This window comes from Oncorhynchus nerka, linkage group LG7 (genome assembly GCF_034236695.1).
Source record: "Oncorhynchus nerka isolate Pitt River linkage group LG7, Oner_Uvic_2.0, whole genome shotgun sequence".
Taxonomy (NCBI): Eukaryota; Metazoa; Chordata; class Actinopteri; order Salmoniformes; family Salmonidae; genus Oncorhynchus; species Oncorhynchus nerka.
The window spans coordinates 36,283,243-36,305,665 of NC_088402.1; the positions used below are offsets into that span (position 1 = coordinate 36,283,243).

A 22,423-nucleotide genomic window follows, 5' to 3' on the forward strand; every position below is an offset into this window, starting at 1 on the left:
AACTTCTGACACACTGGGAATGTGATTAAATAAATTAAAGCTGAAATAAATCACTCTACTATTATTTTCACATTTCACATTCTTAAAATAAAGTGGTGATCCTAACTGACCTAAAACAGGGAATTTTTACTAGGATTAAATGTCAGGAATTGTGGAAACTGAGTTTAAATGTATTTGGCTAAGGTGTAAGTAAACTTCCGACGTCAACTGTATGTGTCGTACTTCTTGATGTCACGTTCTGACCTTAGTTCTTTTATTATGTCTTTGGTTTAGTATGGTCAGGGCGTGAGTTGGGTGGGTTGTCTATGTTCCTTTTTCTATGTTTTGGGATTTCTGTGTTCGGCCTGGTATGGTTCTCAATCAGAGGCAGCTGTCAATCGTTGTCCCTGATTGAGAATCATACTTAGGTAGCCTGGTTTAACTTTTGACTTGTGGGTGTTTATTTTCTGTTCTGTGTTTTGTTGCACCGTTCAGGACTGTCTGTTTGTCGGGTTTTGTTTCTGTATTCATTCTTTATTAAATTACAATGAATACTTACCACGCTGCACCTTGGTCCTCTCTTTCTCACGACAACAACCGTTACACTTGAATGGAATCAATATGACTGTATTCACTCTTTCTGGGTTGGAGGGGTAAAGTTGTTGAGTCGGTGATGAATAGTTGGGTTTGGACAGGATCAACGTTCATGCATTTGTGTACTGAAATGGGTGATTTTCCCAAAAAATCTAAACCTTTCTGAATGTTGTTCAACATTTCCTGCAAAATCAAGCATTTCTTACAGCTCTGTTTCCTTAGTGGTCCCAGTATGTTCACACAAATTTAAAATTTTGCAGAATACATTGAGAGATATGTACAATAACATTGTCCATAGACAAGTCTAACCAATTTATTCATGGGAAAGCTGACAGAAGCAATACAATTTAGGCTTTGACCAATGGAGGTCAAGCTTGAAGGGCGTTAGATCCCCAAAATAACAAATCTAGGCTAACCTATGGATACCTAGAAAGTACAGCCTATACAGTCAGCAAACCAAAATGTAGGTTTTGTTGAGGACAAAATAGCAGGGGCAATGGGACTCTTATTTGGCTGCTCTAAAATCAAAAGTCAAGAACCCCTAAAAAAAAGCTATTTATTTTTGAGAGTACCATGACTTGTTAAGTTTAGGGTGAGGGGTTTGATTATGGGTAGGCTGAGGGTTAGAATTAGGGTGTGGCATTCCAGTCACATGCCTTTAGTCACACCAGCAGAGCAGAGCTTCATACATCAGATATTTGTGACCTGCATCCTGCTTTCGCTCCTAGACGACGACTTGGGCTGCTCACGGATCCTCCGCGAGGCGAAGGCGTACAGGAAGGGGTCCAGGCAGCTGTTAAAAAACGTAAAGCTCCGGACGACACGCGCTGCCGCGCTTCTGTCTCAGCAGCGCTGCCGATGCCTCTGGCCAGGAAGTCTGCAGCACAATGCCAGCGATGCCCACCACATTGACAATGTGCACAGGGATCCAGAGGATGAAGAAGGCGACCACCACACTGGTGACCAGCCGGGTCATCTTGGCACTGCTGAACAGCGCTGTCTGGTTCACCCGCCGGTGGAGGCGGCAGTAGGACGTGACCAGCACAGAGAACAGAATCACAAACCCTAAAAGGGTCTCCAAGACGAGGACAGCAACTCTTTCAGCATCGGAGCCCGTGTGTCGCTGGCACTTGAGCTCGCCATCGCGCACATCGCGAGTGGCAACTGCAGGGGCAGTCAGAGCACAGGCGAGCCCCCACAGGGCCAGGAGCAGCACCGCCTCCCCCTTGCGCCCCAGCCTGTTCCACATCTGCGGGTAGAGGACCTGGAGGTAGCGCTGGACACCGAGTAGAGTAGCCGTTAGCATACAGGCTGAGGTAGAGCAGGAAGGTGCCTAGCTTGCATGCAGCACGGCCCAGAGTCCAGCCGTGAAAGAATAAGAGATTTAAGAGCTATCTGGAAGAAGACAGACTTCAGACATCTAATTCTCTGTTTCTGAAAACCTCAAGTTTGTTATGTTCTTTTGACTTCTTGTCACAGAATGATTGGGGAAATTGTAGGTTAACAGCCTCTGGTCAGCTTCCGCTTAATGAGCTGTGGGTGTGTTGGCATAACTCTGAATTTGTCAAAGGCTACAGCCAACCTGATTCTCACAAATAGACACACTGAGAAGATGGATGCTTTGCCTATAGCTTGAAACTACCATATATGTGCCTAGGGGCCAGCCATGCAATTTTTGTATATTTTATCATTTTTCAGTGATTTTTACTTGTGTAAAAAGTTTAAATGATTTGAACTTTTGACAGAAATGGATGCGTAATGTAATCCATCTCCTTGTTGCAAGGGCTTGATAAAGATAACAGCTTTTTCTTAGCGTTCCGCTAATTTTTTGGCCATAGCTTCAATGTTGCCATCTAGTGGCAAGGACAGAAAAACGATATAAAAGATTACTGCACCTTTAATTTCCTCCCTGCCACAGATTCTAGCAGAAATCTACCATGACTTATGTTATCTTAATTTGGGAAACTATTGACAGTAACTGGACAGTTGTATAAAGCACATTTATTTGCAGATACACATATATACAGTACTTGCATTCTCTCGTTTCTTTTAACTCACATCGTAGTTCTTGTGTTTAAAAAAAAAAAGTATTCTATATTATTATCATCACTGCATTGTTGTCAAATAGCTCGCAAGGTTAGAATTAGACAGTACTGTTTTACACCTTTTGTATCCTGTGCATGTGGAAAATTAACTTCACTAGCAGTTCCAACATATCACCAACCAACATTCTCCCTTCATTGACCTTTCCTTCTATCCTCTTATTTTGTCTCTCCTTGATTTAATGATGAGTTTCACAGTCAAAATATCTTTTGTCAGTTAAAACCTCAATATTTTACCATAACCGTTCTCTGTCGCCATCTCAGTTGTAAATGAGAACTTGTTCTCAACTGGCCCACCTGGTTAAATAAATAGTAAAAAAGAAAAATAAACAGCATTCTTTCCAACCAGAATTCACAATCCTTATCAAGTCTCACTGTGTTTTTATGAATGCAACGGACAAGAATATACAATGTGGATGGGTGGGTCTGTCAATACTAGTCAATGTCAATTGAGACCAATCTATTCAGATGGTATGGAGTGCGCAAAAATTATTCTGGGCTAACAATGAGGGAAACAAAAGAGAAAATGACTCTTGCGGTTCAGCAGTTGTCAGTCAATCAATCATCGTCGTCCTCTTCCGAGGAGGAGCACATCATGCCTCCGCTATCGTTGCGGTAACAGCGGGCCAGGAGGTGGAGTTGCTCCAGGGACTCCTGGAAGTCGGTCAGCTCAGGCCCCTGGGAGAGGAAGCTGGGGGCGATGCGGCGGGGGTCCAGGGTGCTGGCACCGCGGTGCAGCTCCGACAGCCACGGGCCCAGGGCCGGAGAAGACTGCAGGGAGGTGAGCACGGGGAGGGAGGAGACCGCACAGGACCGCTCTGTGGAAGAGAGGATAGGAAGAGGGAGATAAGGTGAGAGGTATAGACCTGACAATAATGAGAGAGACTGTTGGATGCAAGCATAGTGAGGCATGAAAACAGAATAGACTTATTTAGGGATTGTGAGGCAGGGATCTGAAGTGAAGTGACAGGGAGTGAGCGAGGAAGGGTAGAATATCCATATACAATCACTTGTGTAGCCAGATGAAATGGCTTTTACTATTACCATTTATTAATACTGCACAATTTAAAAACACTTGCCCCCTAATCCCCCCCTTCCCAGATACAAAAAAAAATCATGCCTTCCGATATTATACTTCTTCAAAAATGATATATTCTACTGAGCCATTTACTTTATGTTCGTATTCTTATATTTTATTATTGTTGTTGCATTGCCAAGAAGGAACCTGCAAGCAAGCATTTCATTGGGTGGTGTACACCATGTGTATCCTGATCATACGACTAATAGAGAGAGACAAACAGACAAACTTTGAAAATAACTTGACAGTGAGAAAGAAAGCGCAGTTAGATAACTGGACCAGAAATGTCAGAGAAACATTAGGATTAGATTTACTCACTTTTGGGGGGAGGGGCTTGACTCTGCAGAAAGCCCTGAGGACCCAAGGATTGGCTGAATATCTGTGGGAAGGGCGGGGTCAGCTTACTGGGGCTGGATACAAGCTGGACCGAACTGCACAGGGAGAATGAGGAAATGGTCAATTGTGATTTTCATGATTTAAACAGCAGGATTGGTTTGGTGTGGTCTATCAAACTACTACAGTCGTGTGTGTGTGTTGAATCCGTCCATGTGTATGTGGCCATGTCTCGAAGCCTGCCTATGTGAGTGTGTGACACTGTCAGTGCATGAGTGTAAGTGTGTGTGTGTGTGTGTGTGAGAAAACGGGTGCTATTGTGTATGCAATAATGACTCACAAAGGCGTAGCGGGGTAGTGAGCATTGATGTAGGAGGCTAGCACCTCTTCCCCACAGTCAAGGCTATGCAGCTGGGTGGGCGGCTGCATCCCTGGTCTCAGCTGGCTGCAGATGGGACCGCAACGTTACAGCAATGCACATTAACACCAGAGCAACGTTTAAAATCGGCCAAATTGGCATCGAAAAATACAGATTTCCGATTGTTATGAAAACTTGAAATCGGCAATTCCGATTAATCGGTCGACCTCTAAACATAACAGCCATGTTTTGTCTAACCTGACCAGACTCTGCCCCTCTAAACCCTTGAGGGTCACTGATTGGCCGAAGCAGTGGCCATCGCCCAGCTCGGGGCAAGCCGATAGGGGTTTCCATGGCAACACATCCGCGCAGTCACCTAGGGCGTCGGGGAGAGAGCACCCCTGCATCATCGGAAAGGGGAGGGCTCCATACGCAGCCACCACCTGAGGAAAAACACATGTTCATTAAATCAAATCAAACTTTATTTGTCACATGCACCGAATACAACAAGTGTAGACCTTACCGTGAAATGCTTACTTACAAGCCCTTAACCAACAGTGCAGTTCAAGAAGAGTTAAGAAAATACTTACCAAATAGACTAAAGTAAAAAATATAAAAAATTGGGCGGGCCGTCATCAGGCACCAAACAGAAGAAAACAGACTGAAACAGGGAGGAACTACACAGACTTGGCCAACAAGAAATGTTTTCAAATGTTTTTTTGTTTGTTGTGTGCCCACTAATCAATATGACCCTGGTCTCACACACACTGTAAATCTGTTAAATGTATAGTAGGCTGTGGGGAAGACATGATTATCTTGTGCCCTGGACATTCCCTTCTAAATGTTATTTGAGGGTGATAACTGAAGCCAACCAGAGCTGCAGTCTAGCTTGAGCTGTTATTTTAGTCATACCTGTCTAAACCTTTCAGACCTTTCACAGGTTATTTATTTAACCAGGTTAGTCTCATTGGGAAGGAAAGAAAAATTGGACATAAGAGATAGCAGTAGGGTTAGCAATGTAAATAGCTTGATTTTAAACTCAGCGGTAATGGATACAAAGAAAGCACCCAGCTCTCACCTTTCTCCCGGACACTGCCAGTGCGTCTGCAAACTCCCACATGGGGGTGCTGTTGTGCCTCAGCCTGTAAGGGACAGTAAGGGAGTCCAGGGCCAGAGCCAGCACAGAGCTGGAGTGGTACCACATTGAAGGCTGGAGGAGACCGAAAAGACAGAGTGATTGGAATAGACAGAGAAACACACACACACATTCATTTCTGGGGTTGTAGGAAATCTTAGGGTTGGCTTGCTAAAAACAACTGTTAGCATCCTCTCAAGCAACGGTGGGGGAGAGCAATTTCAATCATTTACACTACAGCTCAATCTAGTCTATATATTTTCAGCGAAATAATTAATAAATGACTACCAAAATGTGGGAATAGACAGATGATAGATGGGAAAAGAGGGTGGCGTCTGTCTGACTCACGTCGTAGTTGAGGTGGGGGAAGGAGGGGGGTTGGGCGGGCCGTCTGCCCAGCCCGCCCTTCAGGGTCAAAGGGCAGAAGAACGAGCTGTTATTGGCCATGTGGACCATGCCTAAGGAGTAGTTCAACAGGTGGTAGAGCTCCTTCATCGGGGTCTGAGGAAAGCAACAGAAGAACAATGTCATAGGACTTAATTCACAATTACTATGAGATACGGACAAAACCAGATTAGTCATTAAATCAGTAGCAAATTGTGAAATAAAAACAAAATCACAGATCTCAGCTGAACTCTATGAAATACATTTCTATCTGCAATTTTACAGCGAATAAAACCCATGGCAAAGAACTACATGGCAAGAACACCTGGGTCATGCTCATTAGGCACCAAACGGAAGAAAACTGACAAACAGGGAGGAACTATCTGGACTTGGCCAATAAGAAATGCTAATTGTCCATTGAGTGCCCTAATGAACATGACACTGTTGAATAAAACAGTGCTTACTGATGAACTGCCTGAAAACACACTGCCAAAAACCTCCCTCTTGTCACTCACTGTGTCTGGGTGACTAACAGGTGCGAGCCCCCAGGTAAGGATGCCCCGTCCCCCATAGGAGTCCTGCAGCATCTCGGTGACCTTTGAACCCAGGCCAGAGAAGCCATCAGCCAGGTCACAGAGCACCTGGAACCCCTGGGAGGGAGGGAGGGAGGGAGAGGGATGGCAGAAGGAAGAACAGGAGAAAGAGAAAGAAGAGATGACAAACAGATTAACTCAGCCATTCGAGGAGTGGTTGTACAGAATGGGGCCTTTAGAATGAACAAACTATGTTTGGATGGATATATGGATATTTTTGATATTCGAGACATGTAGTTTTCCAGGAGCAGGGTTTGTGATAACCCCTATTGGAGTCACGGTAGAGGATCACCAGTCAGTTAGTTACCTGTAGGTAGTCACATTCCTCTATGAAGAAGTGTAGTCTGTCCTCTAGATCCTCCAGCACTGAGCCCTGAAGCAGAGCCTCCCCTGGCCAAACGTTTCCAGGCGGTGGGCCTCCCTGTAGAACACAATGCCAAAACAAAGTCATTTTCCTGAGAAATCAAAGATAGTTCTGCTGTAGCGTGTGGGAAACGCACTCCGTGCGAAATAATTGGGAGTCGACCTAGCCACATAATAGGACTGTAATGTACTGTAGTGTGTGACCGTAATCACTTTTCAGGTTCATATCTGTTCAACAACTCATCAACCAAACTTTGGAACTGGCAGGGACAGCTCAGGGCTTCATGCCCTCTTTTATCCCGCTTTTCAGTTTCCAGTTCAGGTTTTTGGTTGGTCAAGGGTCCATCATAGTTAACCTTGTCATCTTCAACTGGACTTTTATTAAAACAAACTATTTGGTTTAAAATATGTAAAGAATTTTAAAAAAGACAGTAAAATAAAGAGAGGGGTGGGGTTGGATATAGGATACGAACCCGGGGTAAGGATTTCATTTTTTGGGTTGGGAATGAGATACGGAGAACTGCATCTTTGGCTGTTACTATTTGACTGCATGTTCCTATGGTGATGCTCTCACCCGTCATGGTTGTACTCGTGGATGACAGAGATTGTGCGGGGGTGCAGGTGGATCCTCAAGAAGTCCGACCATACCCTCACACTGCCCTCCAGTCGATAGCCCTTCTGAGCGCGCTCCAAGCGGCTGTTCACCGTCTCCATGGCTAAAGTCCCTACTCGGGAAACACGGATCGATGAAAAGGAAGTGTGTGTGAGTGACCGAGAGCGGCTTGTTTCTCGGTCTGATCCTCTTTTAGCCCATTTCTGGTCATACAGGTTCACACACACACAATAGTTTGCTAACTTATAAATCATGTTAAATATTGATTAAATGTCATCTTGGAAAATATACTTTAAAACTTCTTATGGCTGGGGGCAGTATTGAGGCTGGGGGCAGTATTGAGTAGCTTGGATGAATAAGGTGCCCAGAGTAAACTGCTTGCTCCTCAGTCCCAGTTGCTAATATATGCATACTATTAGTAGTATTGGATAGAAAACACTCTGAAGTTTCTAAAACTGTTTGAATGATGTATGTGAGTAACAGAACTTATATGGCAGGCAAAAACCTGAGAAAAAAATCCTCCAGCAAGTGGTAAATCTGAGGTTGGTCGATTTTCAACTCAGCCCTTATCGAAGACACAGTGGGATATTGGTCATGTTGCACTTTCTAAGGCTTCCACTAGATGTCAACCGTCTTTAGAAACTTGTTTGAGGCTTCTACTGTGACGTGGGGCCGAATGAAAGGGGAATGAGTCAGATGTCTGCCAGCAGCCACAAGCTCAGTCACGCGCATTCACATGAGAGGTAGCGCCCGTTCCTTTGCTTTTCTGAAGACAAAATAATTCTCCGGTTGGAACATTATTGAAGTTTTATGTTAAAAACATGCTAAAGATTGATTCTATACATCGTTTAACATGTTTCTACGGACTGTAACGGAACTTTTTGACATTTTGTCTGCAACTAGTGAACACGCTTTGTGAATTTGGATTTGTTTACCAAACGCGCTAACAAAAGTAGCTATTTGGACATAAATGATCGACATTATCGAACAAATCAAACATTTATTGTGGAACTGGGATTCCTGGGAGTGCATTCTGATGAAGATCATCAAAGGTAAGTGAATATTTGTAATGTTATTTCTGACTTCTGTTGACTCCAACATGGCGGATATATGCATTTGTTATCTGAGCTCTGTACTCAGATTATTGCATGGTTTGCTTTTTCCGCAAAGCTTTTTTGAAATGTGACACAGCAGTTGCATTAAGGAGAAGTATATTTTTAATTCCATGCATAACTTGTATTTTCATCAACATTTATAATGAGTATTTCTGTAAATTGATGTGGCTCTCTGCAAAATCACCGGATGTTTTTGGAACTACTGAACATAACATGCCAATGTATACAGAGATTTCTTTATATAAATATGAACTTTATCGAACAAAACATACATGTATTGTGTAACATGAAGTCCTATGAGTGTCATCTGTTGAAGATCATCAAAGGTTAGTGATTAATTCTCTCTCCATTTCTGATTTTTGTGACTACACTCTTTGGCTGGAAAAATGGCTGTGTGTGTTTTTGTGACTTGGCTCTGACCTAACATAATCGTTTGTGGTGCTTTCGCTGTAAAGCCTATTTGAAATTGGACACTGTGGTGGGATTAACAACAAGATTATCTTTAAAATGGTATAAGATACTTGTATGTTTGAGGAATTTTAATGAGATTTCTGTTGTTTTGAATTTGGCGCCATGCACTTTCACTGGCTGTTGTCATATCGATCCTGTTAACGGGATTTCAGCCCTAAGAAGTTAAAAAGAAGACCTTACCTGAACAGTGAGGCACTGGAGTTGGGTCAAAATCAACCTCAGCCAATATCTCCCCCTTCTGGACATAAAAACAACTGTCATAACAAGACACTTGAATGAGAGCCTTTTCGAACACGAGTTATGCCTGGTCCAAGAACAACTCCAATTTCCTTGCCCTGGGCCCAAACCCTTTGGTGAATGAATAACTGCAAGTATTGGGCAGGTGTAAGTAATATGGTGACGGCCCTTTCAACAGGCTTCAGCGAGTTTCGGCAATTTGCTTACACCTATCTGGTTCCTTCAGACATGCAATCGGGCTAATGCCGGGTGTACACTACACAACTTTCAAAATCTTAACGTCGTTGAGCCTCTCACATTAAATTACCATATTTCCTGTATGTTTTTGTCTTGCCAACGTAGTGGTGCGCACACTCAACGATCTGGCACAGATGGGTTGTCACACACTACAAGATTCTTCACTTGGTCATGAAGATTCTCCATACCACCATACTGTCTTGCAAAAAAACAATGATGTGATTAGATTGTGTAGCTAGAACGAGCTGTGGCTCAAAGCAGCCTCAAACGTTTTCAGTTAGATATTCACGCTTGCCATACAGAGTTGACATTTCTAGACAACATGTTGAATTTAAAAACATTGCTTGTGAACTTCAGAGCTGTAACGATTTGGCACATTTGCTTTGGTTAAAGCAAAGTACAAAGGCATACTAGTAAGAGTCTACACATTCTGGGTGATGCAAAATAACGTTGCCATCTCACTGGCGAGCTCTCATTGGCTATTGCTGCTCACCGTTCTCAAAACTTGACGTTGCACATCTTACATTACAAGAGCAATCCAGATTTTGTGCTGATAACAATCAAACTTTTGAAAATATCACGACGTCTGGGACTGCTCACAGACGGGATTGGCAGCATCTCTGACACGCTCACGTTAAATGAGCGTCGGTGATGGCCGTGCACTCCAAATAGGCAACATGGGGATTTTGTCTCCGATCTCAAAAACTTGTATGGGACAGCCAAATCGGGGCCAAAAATCGAATAGTGTACACCCGGCTTAAAGGGTTAAAGGCTAGAAGTTGTTTTTGGACTATCCTATTTAAAAAGCCTTCATTCTTTGGGTTTAAAGGGAGAGAAGTAATATACTTGGTGTTTGTGTCATACTCACGTCTAGCTTGTCCAGGTCTAGGAGGAAGGAGTTCTTTGTTGGCAGGCTCTCTTTGTGTACCATTACATTTCCCTCCCTGCAAAGAGAAGTAATTTACGTCATACACATAAACAAGGTTTGGGGGAAACACACAGACTGACAAATGCACCCACACACACTTACCATGTGATAGCAGTGGGATCCTTCCCAGTCTCATAGAGGCTCCCCTCCTGTCTCAGTGTCTGAAGGCTACCTATATAATGGCAATGGACACAGAGGATGGTGATTCAGTGTTTAAATATAGCCAACCTGGTTGTTCAATCTATATCTACCCCTGTAGCCACAGTAGCTATCCTTACTCCAATGACATGCATTGTCCATTTGTCACCGTCAAACCTAAAGATGTACACTGTAATTGTGGCAAACTCTGTAAAACCTTCAACATGTCATGTTTACTCAATCTGTGACCTCTAAGTGACATTCAGCAAAACATCTGTGTGAAATTTCAAGGAAGCGGTTAAGTGCTTCAGAACATTTCAGCAACGTGGTGCCCTTATGAATGACGCACTGCGGGTTACCACAGGTTGGTTACCTTTGAGGTCCATAGCGATCAGGCGGGGGGTGTAGGTAATATGACCCCCAAAGGTTTGCCCCTCTCTGAAGAGAACATCATTCTGGAGCTCGCCTGGGGGTGCATCTGGGTCATAGGTCAGCGAGGCATCCTGATGCAATACAAACAGAAGGACAGGGAGGGAGAGAGAAGAAAATGTATCTTAATAGTGGCATAAGATGCAGTCAAGATTTACATACATAGCAAATATTTTAAGGCAAATCATATGTTATGTATACTGTGTCAACTCATACAAAGACAAATGGTAATTCAATGTGTCACCTTCCATGCTGCAAATTGAGGTGCACTGAGCACCAATTGACAATGTTTATGAAGACAGACAAACAGACCACACTAAAACAAAAGGTCCCTACACCATAAATAAACCATCTCTGCCTACACCCTCACAGCAAAGACATAGTTAGCAGGCTAGCTATCTCTAACTTTAAAGCATGTATTTTTTCTGAGTTTCATAATTGACTCCTGTGTTTTTTCCTCGTTGTTACCTAGCTAGCTACAATACATGGATTATTTTATCTAGTTACTTTTGCCCTAGCGGTATAACGTTAGCTGGCTGTGCAATTTCTGTCGATGGTTGTTGCAGAAAATGTGGGCCACACCCTAGCCTCACTCCCCTTTGCTGCACCTCTTACCCTCTGTGCACCAAAACACCACTCTTCTCCGCATTGTTAGCCTGGCTATTTCAGTTTGAATGTACGATAACTAGGGTCATGCTAGCTAACTACAGTAACAGTAGCTAGTTATGTCAGAATAGTAGTGGCTAGCTAACCAACTAACTTAGCCACGTACTGCACCAGTTCTTAACTAAAATAGTAACTAGATAGCTAGCTTGCCCACTACAACTTTTACAACACATGCATATGTTATATGCAGAAACCGCTAACTTTAGCGCGTATCAACCTGTAAATTCCACCAATGTGTGCCAACGAAGTTTGAATAGTGCCCGAGTTGAAGAGTGACGATTTCTCTACACAGGCTACCCATCGTGACGTCTATAAATTAATACAAAAAATATCACAAATGCATAAATATGTTAATTTCAGAATATTCTTTTAGAATAAGAAATATGACTCTCCATCATGGCAGGAAAACATGACAACAGAGTTATGGATCACTCTAACTGTGTGTGCATCGTTCAGAGGGAGCCCACCCTCGATGGAGGCCTTGGCGTCTACTATTGGTTAATAAGAAATACACGAACGAATATGATTGGCTCTTTAAAACGTTTTTCAAAAAGTGGATAGGGTTCGGTTTCACTGCGCCGAGGAGGCACACGTGCAGCGCACAGCGCTCTGATAGGAGCGCGGTGAGAAAGCAGCCTCTTTATTGGCCTGTTGATGTTAGACAAAGACCCGGTAGAGTAGACTATCTAATGTTGGCCTACCTGCGATTTATGAAAATAAAATATTATGGGTAGCCTATATTTACGACGAGAGGATGCATCTTCACCGATTAAAATGAATAAAATCATTTCTAAAGAATACCAACATGATATATAGACAAACGTTTGTTTAACAAACCCTCTCTATCGCAATGTTATACCTGTGGTTTTGAGCTAGCCAGATTGTAGTCCAAAAACCCGAAAATAAATTACTTATGGTTGGTTCAGCCATACATATGGGAAAACAATCGGGTTTTGGGATAAACCATGGCGGAGTTAGTGCCTACAAAAACTATACTATTTTTCTCTTATGGCATTGTAGAAAACGTAATCGTGGACAGAGTTTTCACATGATACTGCCTTTGCAACTACACAAATGTCCCGCAGTGCTTTACCTTGACACACCTGTGAAACAACCCACCCCTACTTAAGTTTCACTTTACGACCGAGTTTGACAAACACTAGGACAAGTAAACTTATTTACACTATTAAAACATCATATTTGAATCTCATGGAACAGCAGGAGCCTAGACATCAGGTAAGTCAGTCTAACTACAATTAGGCTACAGGGTTCAAAGTTCCTTATGTCTTGGTGTTTTCACTATGGATTTGGTCCAATATCGTTAGACCAGATTCGCAAAGCCAATTTTTACCACAACATTCCTTCTCTGTAAGCTCTCTGTTTCTGCAGTGTATTACAAATTGATATAAAGTAGGCTAATATTTCTTTCTTTACCTTTACCAACTGTATATAAGAATGTTGATCATTGCCACTTTCCACAGGAAAAGTGAACTTTCTCCTTCCATTTAAAAGATTAAAGTTCAATGCTCACTGACGGCTCATTAGCTTATCAAATAGATTGATTTGTAGTCACACGGTAATACATAGTTTTATTGCTCTTGCCTTTCATGTGAATCAGTGGGACTTGACCTTATGAGAATGTTTTGTACCAACTAGTTTTATGGAAATGTTGAAACACAATGGTAAATAGTCACTTTGCAGAGAGACAGACGGGCCAATAATTGCACTCACAACACATAGCCCCTAGACATGAATATCATATAGACCGAGACAGGCAGAGAAACAGTGATGTCAGAGCACCTGACTTTAAACCCAGAGCCAGATGAATACCGAGCTGGAGGGCCTTCTACAACCAGTGGGTCTACTGCTGCAGGACCTCAAACACCTGGATCGAAACAACAGGGTCTAGAGCACAGGAGGATGGAAGAAGAAAAGGGGGAAGAGGATGAAAAGGAGGAGAAGGAGGCAACCAGCTCAGCTGCCTTTCAGCCTAGCACTTTGCCATGGCCGGGAGACCAAGAGATGGTGCGAGAGGGAGAGAAAGGAAGTGTACCGTCTGAGAGCGAGGGAACTGAAGGGGAGGAGAGGGAGATAGGGAGCCAAGAGCTTCTGGAGGGACAGGAGAGACAGCCAGAGAGTGAGCGAAAGGCAAAATGAAGAGAAAGCATGCCGGAGGGAGAGAGATGGACGGATGAGGAGGTGGAGGGAGGCCAAGATGAGGAAAGGGATGGTTCGCTTGAAGATGAGGAGGAAAGCCCAGTGAATTGGATGCCAGAAAAGGCTATGCAGGTCTTCACTCCAACAGTGATAGTGTGTCCATCTAGCAAATGGGAGGAGTTCCCACCCGAAAATAACTACTATGAGGAAATGGACACTGAGAAGAGTTCTTTCTTAGAGCCCCTGACACCTACAGTCCCACCAGTATACTACTACCCACAATGGACAGATGAGCGGGACAACTACACACGTATGTACCAGTGCCGGATCAAAACCATTTATGCCAATCAGTTCATGGATTGAAGTGCATTACTATGAAACAAATATTTGTCATTATGTTGACTTTTAAAAATAATAATAATAATCATTTATGGTACATTTATTTTTTTATCTGATCCGTTCCCCCTGAAGCTAGGACAGCAGATTCCCTGTTCCCTGCCCATCTTCTGAAAACATCTGAAACCCTACCTCATCAGAGTATTTAAAATAATCCCACAGCACACCCCCTTTTTTTCCTTTTAAGTCTTAATTAGTTTTTATTATAATACAACTTTTTTGTTTTTTAAAAAGCAATTTTCCCCATATTTGGCTGTAATTAATTGAACCCAGATTCCTCTGTTATTTAGATATGTGTTGCGGGGACGTTCTGAAACTTGGCCTGGGCATTGGTGCTGTAGCTGTTCTATTCCCTCTACTCGTGTGGGGTGGCTATGCCCTCTTTCCCTTTGATGCCCCGCCACTGGACAGCGCCCCTCTCAGGCTGGTGTACACACTACGCTGCTCCTTCTTTGCTGTCATACCCATCATTCTAGGTAAGACTGTGGACTATTAGGGTTGGGCTGCGATATGACGTTGTTGCCTATTAGCCATTTAATAGACTCATAATGTGTTTTACTTCTTGCTCTTGGCAATGCTAATGTTTTAATAAAGACAATTGAACTCTCATGTATGCATTGCTTTGCTGTTCCTCACTTTTTTTTGTCTTATTCATCCTCTGGGAGGGGAAACAATCGTCCTCTCCCCCTACCTCTATCCCCATCCCTCCTCTCCTCTCCCAGGTGTGCTGGTGCAGGGGGTGGCGCGGCTGCACTACGGCGCCGTAACGCCCCTCTACGAGGGCAAGGTGGGGGAGGAGAGCCGGGAGATGGCGGTGCACCGGCACTATGTGGTTGACTCGCTCTCCATCTTCCTGCTCTACTTCCTGCAACTGGCCATTATGGCCACCTACATCAGCCAGGACCTGCTCAAGATTGTGCCCCTGCTTACCATCGTCTTTTTCTTCGGCAGGCGTGTGAAATGTATGTTCACTACTCTGCCTCCTTGGTGACAGTGCATTCTACACTGTATGTTTATTTGTGTGTGTGATTATGTGCATTCACTCTGCAGGTAGCAGAGATGTAGCCGACGTGGCATCACTAGATAATCAGCTGTTTTGAGATTGGGCATACGTCTGCAGTGTAGTCAGCCTAAAACGTGGCCATTGTTCCCCTTTCTCAACAAGGGCCATGGCTTTTGTGGAGGGATAGGTAATACTGCTTTGTGGGTGCAGAATGGGTTGTGTGTTGCAGATGGGGCCTGGTGTGTTCGTGCAGATGGGTAGTAGCATTCCCTTATCGCTGATCCATACTTTCAGTCAACATTGTTATCCTTATATTTTCTGACCTTTTTTATATCATGTTTGTAAACACTTGATACGTTCTCGGTATATTATCTCCATGTTCTCTGACCCATAGAGTTATCTGGTATTCGTTTATTGTTCTGCGTCACCTTTTGGAGATTTGAATTAATCTCGGCAGACTGGAATTTTGATGTTTTCTGTTAGCAGGAAGTATCTTCAAATTACTATGTGTCTACCTTTAGTTTAGACTGGGGCAATATGACAGCGGTTACTAATATTCACTGAATATGGGCGAGTTCGTTTAACATTAACTTGCCCCATGTCTCTTCTTCTATAGGCTGAACTACTGGGTTCGTGTGACCCAATTGGCTGATCTTGTTGTGATCTCTCACCCTACAGGCTGATCTACTGGGTGTGTGTCCCTAGGCAGCAGTGTGAGTGGGTTGGGCTTCGGCCTCTCCTTCCTGCCCATACTGGGTGCCAACCTCTACTTTGTGTGCTCGTCACTCAGTGAAGGGGCTGTCTTTGATGTGGCCCCGCCCACCACCGCTGGTGGGGCTAAGGAGGAAGAGGAGTAGATATCCTGAAGCCTAGATGGACCCCCAGTCCCTAGACACTTGTGTAGATCTGAAAGATAAGGATAAATGACATGGGAATATGTCCACTTTGCTTTCTGATAGACCAGGGCCATGCTCAGTAGGCAAACATTGTGCAACCTTGCAGATAGAAATGTATTCCTTACTCTATATGTCAGAGATGCAAGTGTGTTCACAATATAACACACATTCCCCAATGTTTTGCCCTACTGAGGTTTGTTTGAAATGTTGTTGGTACCCATTCAGCTCTACACAACTGTCATGGTGTTGATTTGGAAGGAGTGAGGGGGGAAGAATCAATCAAGTTCATCAGCTTGGATTTCATCTGAAACATTGGATTGCATTTGCAGTGGTTAATGGTGAAATACAATGACTTGAGGCTAGCAACCCCATAGAAGTTGCTTGTGATTGCAGGATTGTGTGCCATACGCCCTATGGGACTCCCAATCACGGGGTCTTCAAGTTATTGAAATTTATGAAGACTTGAGTGAAACTTTGCTGAAGTATAAACGTAGTGCAGAGTTGACTTGTTTTTAAGAAATAAAAAAATGCGGTGTCAAACAGGCTGGAAGCCCGTAACAACGAGGGAGACAAGGAATAACAAAATACAATAAACAATAGTGTGAGTGGTTGCATGCATATATATGATAATGAGGGGTGTTGAATGGTGCCAAAGCAAACTAACAAAATGGCCACAAAAATGCTCCAACCAAAATCAGTGTCTGCATGGAGAGTCTCAATGAATAGGGAAGAGGTATTTATCCCACGCCCAGGTGTGTCCCATTTCGCTGACGACCCCCTCCCTCCTAATAAGGAAAACGGGAAAGAATACGGCAGACAGTGGGAGGGTTGTCACAGCGGCTATAATTGTTTCAACTGTGCAATGTTTACATTTCATTTCCAAATTTGTTACAGCATTTAATACTCCCAATGGATGGGAATGAAGTGTAATTTAATGCCTACACGCAATATGTGCCTTATGTCTGTACAGTACCATAAAAGCAATGAACAAATCAGTACATTGTTTGTAAAATGGCAGCCAGCTGATATAATTGTTGTATTCCTTTTGGACATTGTCGTTCAATATGGTTGGCACTGTCTTAATGGAATGATGTTTCTCATAAAGCACCTAGTATTCCCCAGTTGTGTCATGACATCATGAAGCCAAGGGATGAGATGGGGATTGACAGCCAGCTCAAAAGAAGACAAGATCACTTTTTCACTCAATTTGTCTATTTAATATATAAAATACGGTAAAACATACGCAAAAAGGATAAGGTTAAGGGACTTGGATACTTTGGTACAACAAACACTTTTGTAAAAGCGGTATAGAATTTTAATAACATCAGTGCATACATTGTATATGAAAATATACACAAAATGTATATCGTTCTCAAAAAACTAAAATAACCTTTACAACGAAAACCCAAAGCAGACTAACCGAGCACAATATATTAGCTATCATTTGTTTTTCTTATGCTACATTTATGAGGTTCTCTTACTCATTTGTGATGCATCGTGATTTCTTTTTTAATGTATGTAACATATTTGTTTTGTATAATCCCACGCATTTACATTTTCAAATTCGGTTAATTGCTCATTTCAGTTTCACCCCCCCCACATAAATAAATGTTCATATCTTAATCAATATTGCAGCATTTAACTGGTATTTTCCTTCATTGCATTTGCTATGTCACAATAACTGATCGTGCAATTCTAGCAAGTTTCAAGAAAGGAAGCCAGTTTCACATATCATGTATATAAGATCGATTAAATAAAAGGTTGAATATCCTACACAAAATACCAGAAAAATATAAGCTCCATAATAATAGAATATTAATAAAAGACAATGGAGCTGTCACCAGCACAAATAAACACTTGAAAAATAGTAAGATCTAGAAAACGTTTCACACAAGAAAAAAAAAAGGGGTGCAGGTTTTTCATTTAACATTATAGATTGTCTTCAGACTACATTGCTAGATTGGACAGAAAACCTTTTGTACATGAGTGGCCTGCAAGTGTCAGGGTGTTAAAACCAAATCAGTGTGGTGTCAAATGTCTCAAACCAGAGGGACCGCTCCCTCAGACGGAGGTGGGCGTGACTACACAAAAGTTCAGATAGAAATGTAGAGTGTAGAAGAAAAAAAAAACTTTGAATTGGGCATGGATGTCCGTTCTAGACATTACATTTCGATCTGCAACGTTGCTCCCCACAAGAAAGGTCACTGGTGCCAGCCATACGCACTGAACCCTGGGATACCCTGAGCAGGCAATGAAACTAAATCTGTGTTGCATAATGTACAGTAGATACATTTGTAGAAATCAACACCGCCTTCTTACATTGTGTCAAATAGGACCATTAGGACGTAGCTCACGGCGGAGGGTGAAACATATGAAAACACGATTTCATACGAATGATTCAAATGTGACTTCAAAAATCGGCAAATTACTTCAAATAAAGTAGCATTCGTTTTCGCTCAGCCTGACAGTGTATACTGTAGTCTACGAAGTCTGATCCTTTTAAGATAAAATACCATGATTCAATGCAATTGTACTAGTTTAATAGTACAATCCATTTTATTTCTATAATTTGTTATAGTGGTCTATCACTTGACTTTGATTATTGGGGATTGGGTTCAGAGCGTGAGGCCAAAGGGCATGTTGACGCCACAGCCAAGCAGGCCTCAAGAGTGAGACAGAAAGTGCACACCATCAACACGAGCATTATATAGGTTACTGGAACAAACTTCTCGGCTACTGCGGCAGGACTCCTGCATCGCAGCTCGAAACATATCACAATCACACTCATATGCAAACAGATCCACTGAGAATGAACACATTGCTTGTTTTAGGGATACCTAGCGAAGTCTATGCAAATATATTCATATGAACACACATCTGTATTGAAAAGCCTACTGCTTTGCTGCCAACTGAAGCTATAGAAATATAGAATATGTATTTTTCCATTCTGCTGAAACAGCGCTTTTGAAACATTGCAAAGAGCTGCAGAAAGCTAAGGGAACATCAAAACGCTTTTGTATAATAATTGTATACAAAGTCTTACTCTTAATTCCCCAAAACTACAGTTCAACAGTTCTAACCTTTATGAATGTGTCCAAAATGCCAAGACCAAATACTTCCTTAAAGAGAGAAACCAGAAGTCCAAAACAAACTTTAAATATGCATTGCATTGGGGTCTTCTACTAGTAGAACGAGCCTTTAGAAGTCCTGTGACACGTAATCTCAGCATCTAGCCTAAATTCTGGTGCAACAAAGATCGCAACAATTCCTTCAAAATCAGAAAGGAAACACAGGTGACGACACAAAGTACATCTGAGCATAGAGATATTGAGAGCAGAATCAAAGTCTGAGTGTTTTTTTTACTGTTTCGTGGAGGTGGTGAGTCATAATAACTGAACAATATTCTTCAGTGTCCCTGTACTGCGTCCGAGGCATTTGGCATTTAGGAAAAGAGGTTGATATCGGCACTCTGGCAAGATGCTCGATTTGGCCTTGGCTGACAGTGCCAGTTGACCACAGAGTGCCACCTGAGGCTTTGGCTGGGGTGTTGGAAATTGGTGGCAGCGGTGGGATCCATTCCTGTGTATCCCGGACCGACCGGACATCCTGTTTGCCCGTCTGGGGTCTCTTCGCTCAGTGCCACTGATGAAGCTGAGCCAGCAATCTTTGCAAGCAGCGCTCGTCAAAACAGTCATTCCCAAAGTGCATTTTGAAGGGGTGCTTTCGGAAGCAGACAGTGCTAATTATATCGAACAAAAGAACTGAAGAGTCAACGGGGCAGAAAGTCCCACGGTGAAAACTAGCACTTGTGTCAAGCAAACACAGCAAAAGCCTTCCGTCGTACTGTTAACGATACGGTCGTGCTCAAATTAAAATACGTGACGTTTCGACTAACATCTCTAGATTCACTTTTACGCCTGGTATAAACAGCAATGAGCAGTCAAAACATTTAGGAGAATATGTTATATTTTAAATCCATCCATTATATTCTTATCATCCTGATAGCGCAAGTGTCAATTCCCACAAAACACACAAACTCAATTTGAGCGGGACAGCATCGAGATTCTTTGAGCCCCATATTCAATGCGCTGCCCAATACAAAATCCAACAGCACACTATACCATCCTCCCCTCAGGTGGAGCACAAGCCCATACATTTCGGTCTCTGCTTTGAGTCCTGGGGAGCTGGGTAGGTGGAGGCAAATTCTTTGGATGGAGGCAGCGAAGTGGGGGTGGAAAATGGCGGGATGTGGTGGTGGGGGTGTTCTGTGTTTGTGGTGCTTCAGGGGTCGATGATGTTGGCGCCATGGCCTCTATGTGACCCACGCATCGAGTCTCATGCGTTTTATGTTGGCTCCTTCCTGCTCCGCCTCATTCTGGGCCCGCAGGAGCTCCACCGAGGGGCTGAATTCGGGGGGCAGGGAGCGGCCAGCGTTGCCCATGTTGCCCGCTGCACTTCCGCCGATGCCTCCTCCTCCGCCACCTGCCGCAGGGTCGTCGTGGTCATTGCCCTCGTAGGAGCTGCCGTTGCTGCTGAGGCTGTCGGCGGGGGAACGGCCGGTTGGGGGCTCCAGGCACAGCAGGGAACCAGGGTACTGTGGCGGAGGCGCGGCCGTCTGGACGCCCCCCCCGGATGAGGACGGAGGGGGGCACGGGGAGCGGCGGTCTCGGCCAGGCGAGATGGGCTCAGACTTGATGCTCATGTTGGAGTTGGTGTTGACAGTCAGCATGGTGCCCTGAGGTATGTGCCCCACCGGCCTGAGCGTCAGAGAGAGGGAGAGAAGTGCAGGAGAGGGGAGGGGAAAGATGGACAAAGATTAAGCACAGATGGAAATTAAGAGAAAGAAAACAGGATGGGTGAGTTTCACTTGACAATTACAATATATTGCAATACAAACAGTGACAGGTTTCTCATGTGACGTTTCGGAGGGAACCCCTAATCACAAGACAGAGCACCAACAAGGCATAGTAGTAGCAGCAACACCATTTGAATTGATGATCAAATCCATTCAAAGCAATTGACAAGTAAAAGTAACCCTCAAGCTCCCAAAATCCATACAAAAACAGGCCAACAGCATTAGAAAAGCATGAAATTGTCTGTGTATGAAGGGGTGATTTGACAAGAGATCATTGTGGCTCAGGAAAAACAATCCAGAAACGGGATTTTTCAAAAATCCCAGTTGGAGGATTCCCGGTTCCGGAATTTTCTGAAAAACCTGGGAACTTTGGTCAAGTGTAAATCACCACCACAGAATTGACATGCCGGGGCAGCCAAAAGCGCACAGACATGACATAGTACGGAGAAATACAGTACCGGCCCAACCACTCATCTCTACCCAAGAGGAGGTTGGACTGCGAGGCGCTGTGGGGAGAAAGAAACATTGGAGACACTTGCAAAAGAAAATGACAGAGTATGTAGCTATGCATGTGAAAGGTGTACATGAAGGGGGTATATTAGTATTCATCAATCTACCGATCCATTGATACAGCAATTGCGAACAAAAATAAATGGACATAATAATACATGAAATATGTGTATGTTAGGGATAGATAGATCATAAATAGATTGAAGTTGTGCCCAATCCCATTTCGTCCAATATAGAAGAAGCATAACAAATAAAAAAAGAGCTGTGACCACATTTTCAGGAGCGGAAAATCATATTTAATGGTTTTCATAAGTGGTCTCTGGACAGACCGTTGCCTGATTCAATGTTAGTGCAAGCCTTTGTGCCCCCCCTGTGGTTAATGCTAATATGTGTCACCATCTGGAAAAGACAACTCTCCCTTTATAATAAAAGACTTTGCTAGCGTTTGTAAATGTATTTGGCATTGTCCAAAATAAAATTGTTCTGAAAAAGGTGTCTGTGTTCTTAATAAGGAAGGAAAACATGGAATAGAGAACAGTCCCCATCCACTCGAAGGGACACCTCGGGCAAAGACATTCACCTCAGATTGGCCGCCAGACTGGAGATCTGGCTAGACAGGTCCCCGCTCTGTTTGTCCATGCCCCACATGCTGTGGACAAAAGGAGAGAACACACTCACTCAGTCACACAGGCTACTGAGGCTGAGTGTGTGTGTGCATGGTGGCCATTTTGACCTCTATTATGTGGGTCAATTGACCACTGGAGGATTTGGCTGGGCTGGGGGGGGTATTGGTGCCAGCAGTGGGATCCATTTTGACCATTGACCTTTGCTGTTTGGGACAAAACGGTGACTT

The 22,423-nt window shown here is 43.4% G+C and overlaps 2 protein-coding genes and 2 pseudogenes across 4 annotated transcripts in view; 1 reads left to right on the forward strand and 3 right to left on the reverse strand.

Annotated features, from left to right (window-relative positions):
• Window positions 1–871: 871 nt before the first annotated feature.
• LOC135572641 (leukotriene B4 receptor 2-like) lies at window positions 872–2,609 on the reverse strand (annotated as a pseudogene).
• Window positions 2,560–12,198, reverse strand: LOC115131530 (protein misato homolog 1). Its single transcript, XM_029663318.2, is given in 15 exon segments — window positions 2,560–3,493; window positions 4,072–4,184; window positions 4,427–4,531; window positions 4,703–4,887; window positions 5,523–5,654; window positions 5,928–6,080; window positions 6,479–6,613; window positions 6,864–6,949; window positions 6,952–6,977; window positions 7,494–7,644; window positions 9,299–9,356; window positions 10,461–10,536; window positions 10,623–10,692; window positions 11,032–11,161; window positions 11,971–12,198. Coding segments are annotated over 15 exon segments (1,764 nt in total). The 5' UTR covers window positions 12,055–12,198; the 3' UTR covers window positions 2,560–3,233.
• An 822-nt stretch (window positions 12,199–13,020) lies between these two features.
• Window positions 13,021–19,470, forward strand: LOC115131532 (transmembrane protein 79-like; annotated as a pseudogene).
• Window positions 19,471–20,454: 984 nt separating this feature from the next.
• The window catches only part of LOC115131531 (myocyte-specific enhancer factor 2D homolog), a 29,549-nt gene continuing 27,580 nt past the window's right edge, over window positions 20,455–22,423 (reverse strand). For 2 of the 3 annotated variants that reach the window (XM_029663321.2, XM_029663323.2), the window contains 3 exons: window positions 22,151–22,219; window positions 21,519–21,566; window positions 20,455–20,962 (listed from right to left, as the gene is read on the reverse strand). In XM_029663321.2, coding sequence (XP_029519181.1) covers window positions 20,518–20,962; window positions 21,519–21,566; window positions 22,151–22,219 — 562 coding nt within the window. In that variant the 3' untranslated portion in view covers window positions 20,455–20,517. The remainder of the gene's footprint in view (window positions 20,963–21,518; window positions 21,567–22,150; window positions 22,220–22,423) is intronic. The other variant, XM_029663324.2, reaches the window with a different exon arrangement.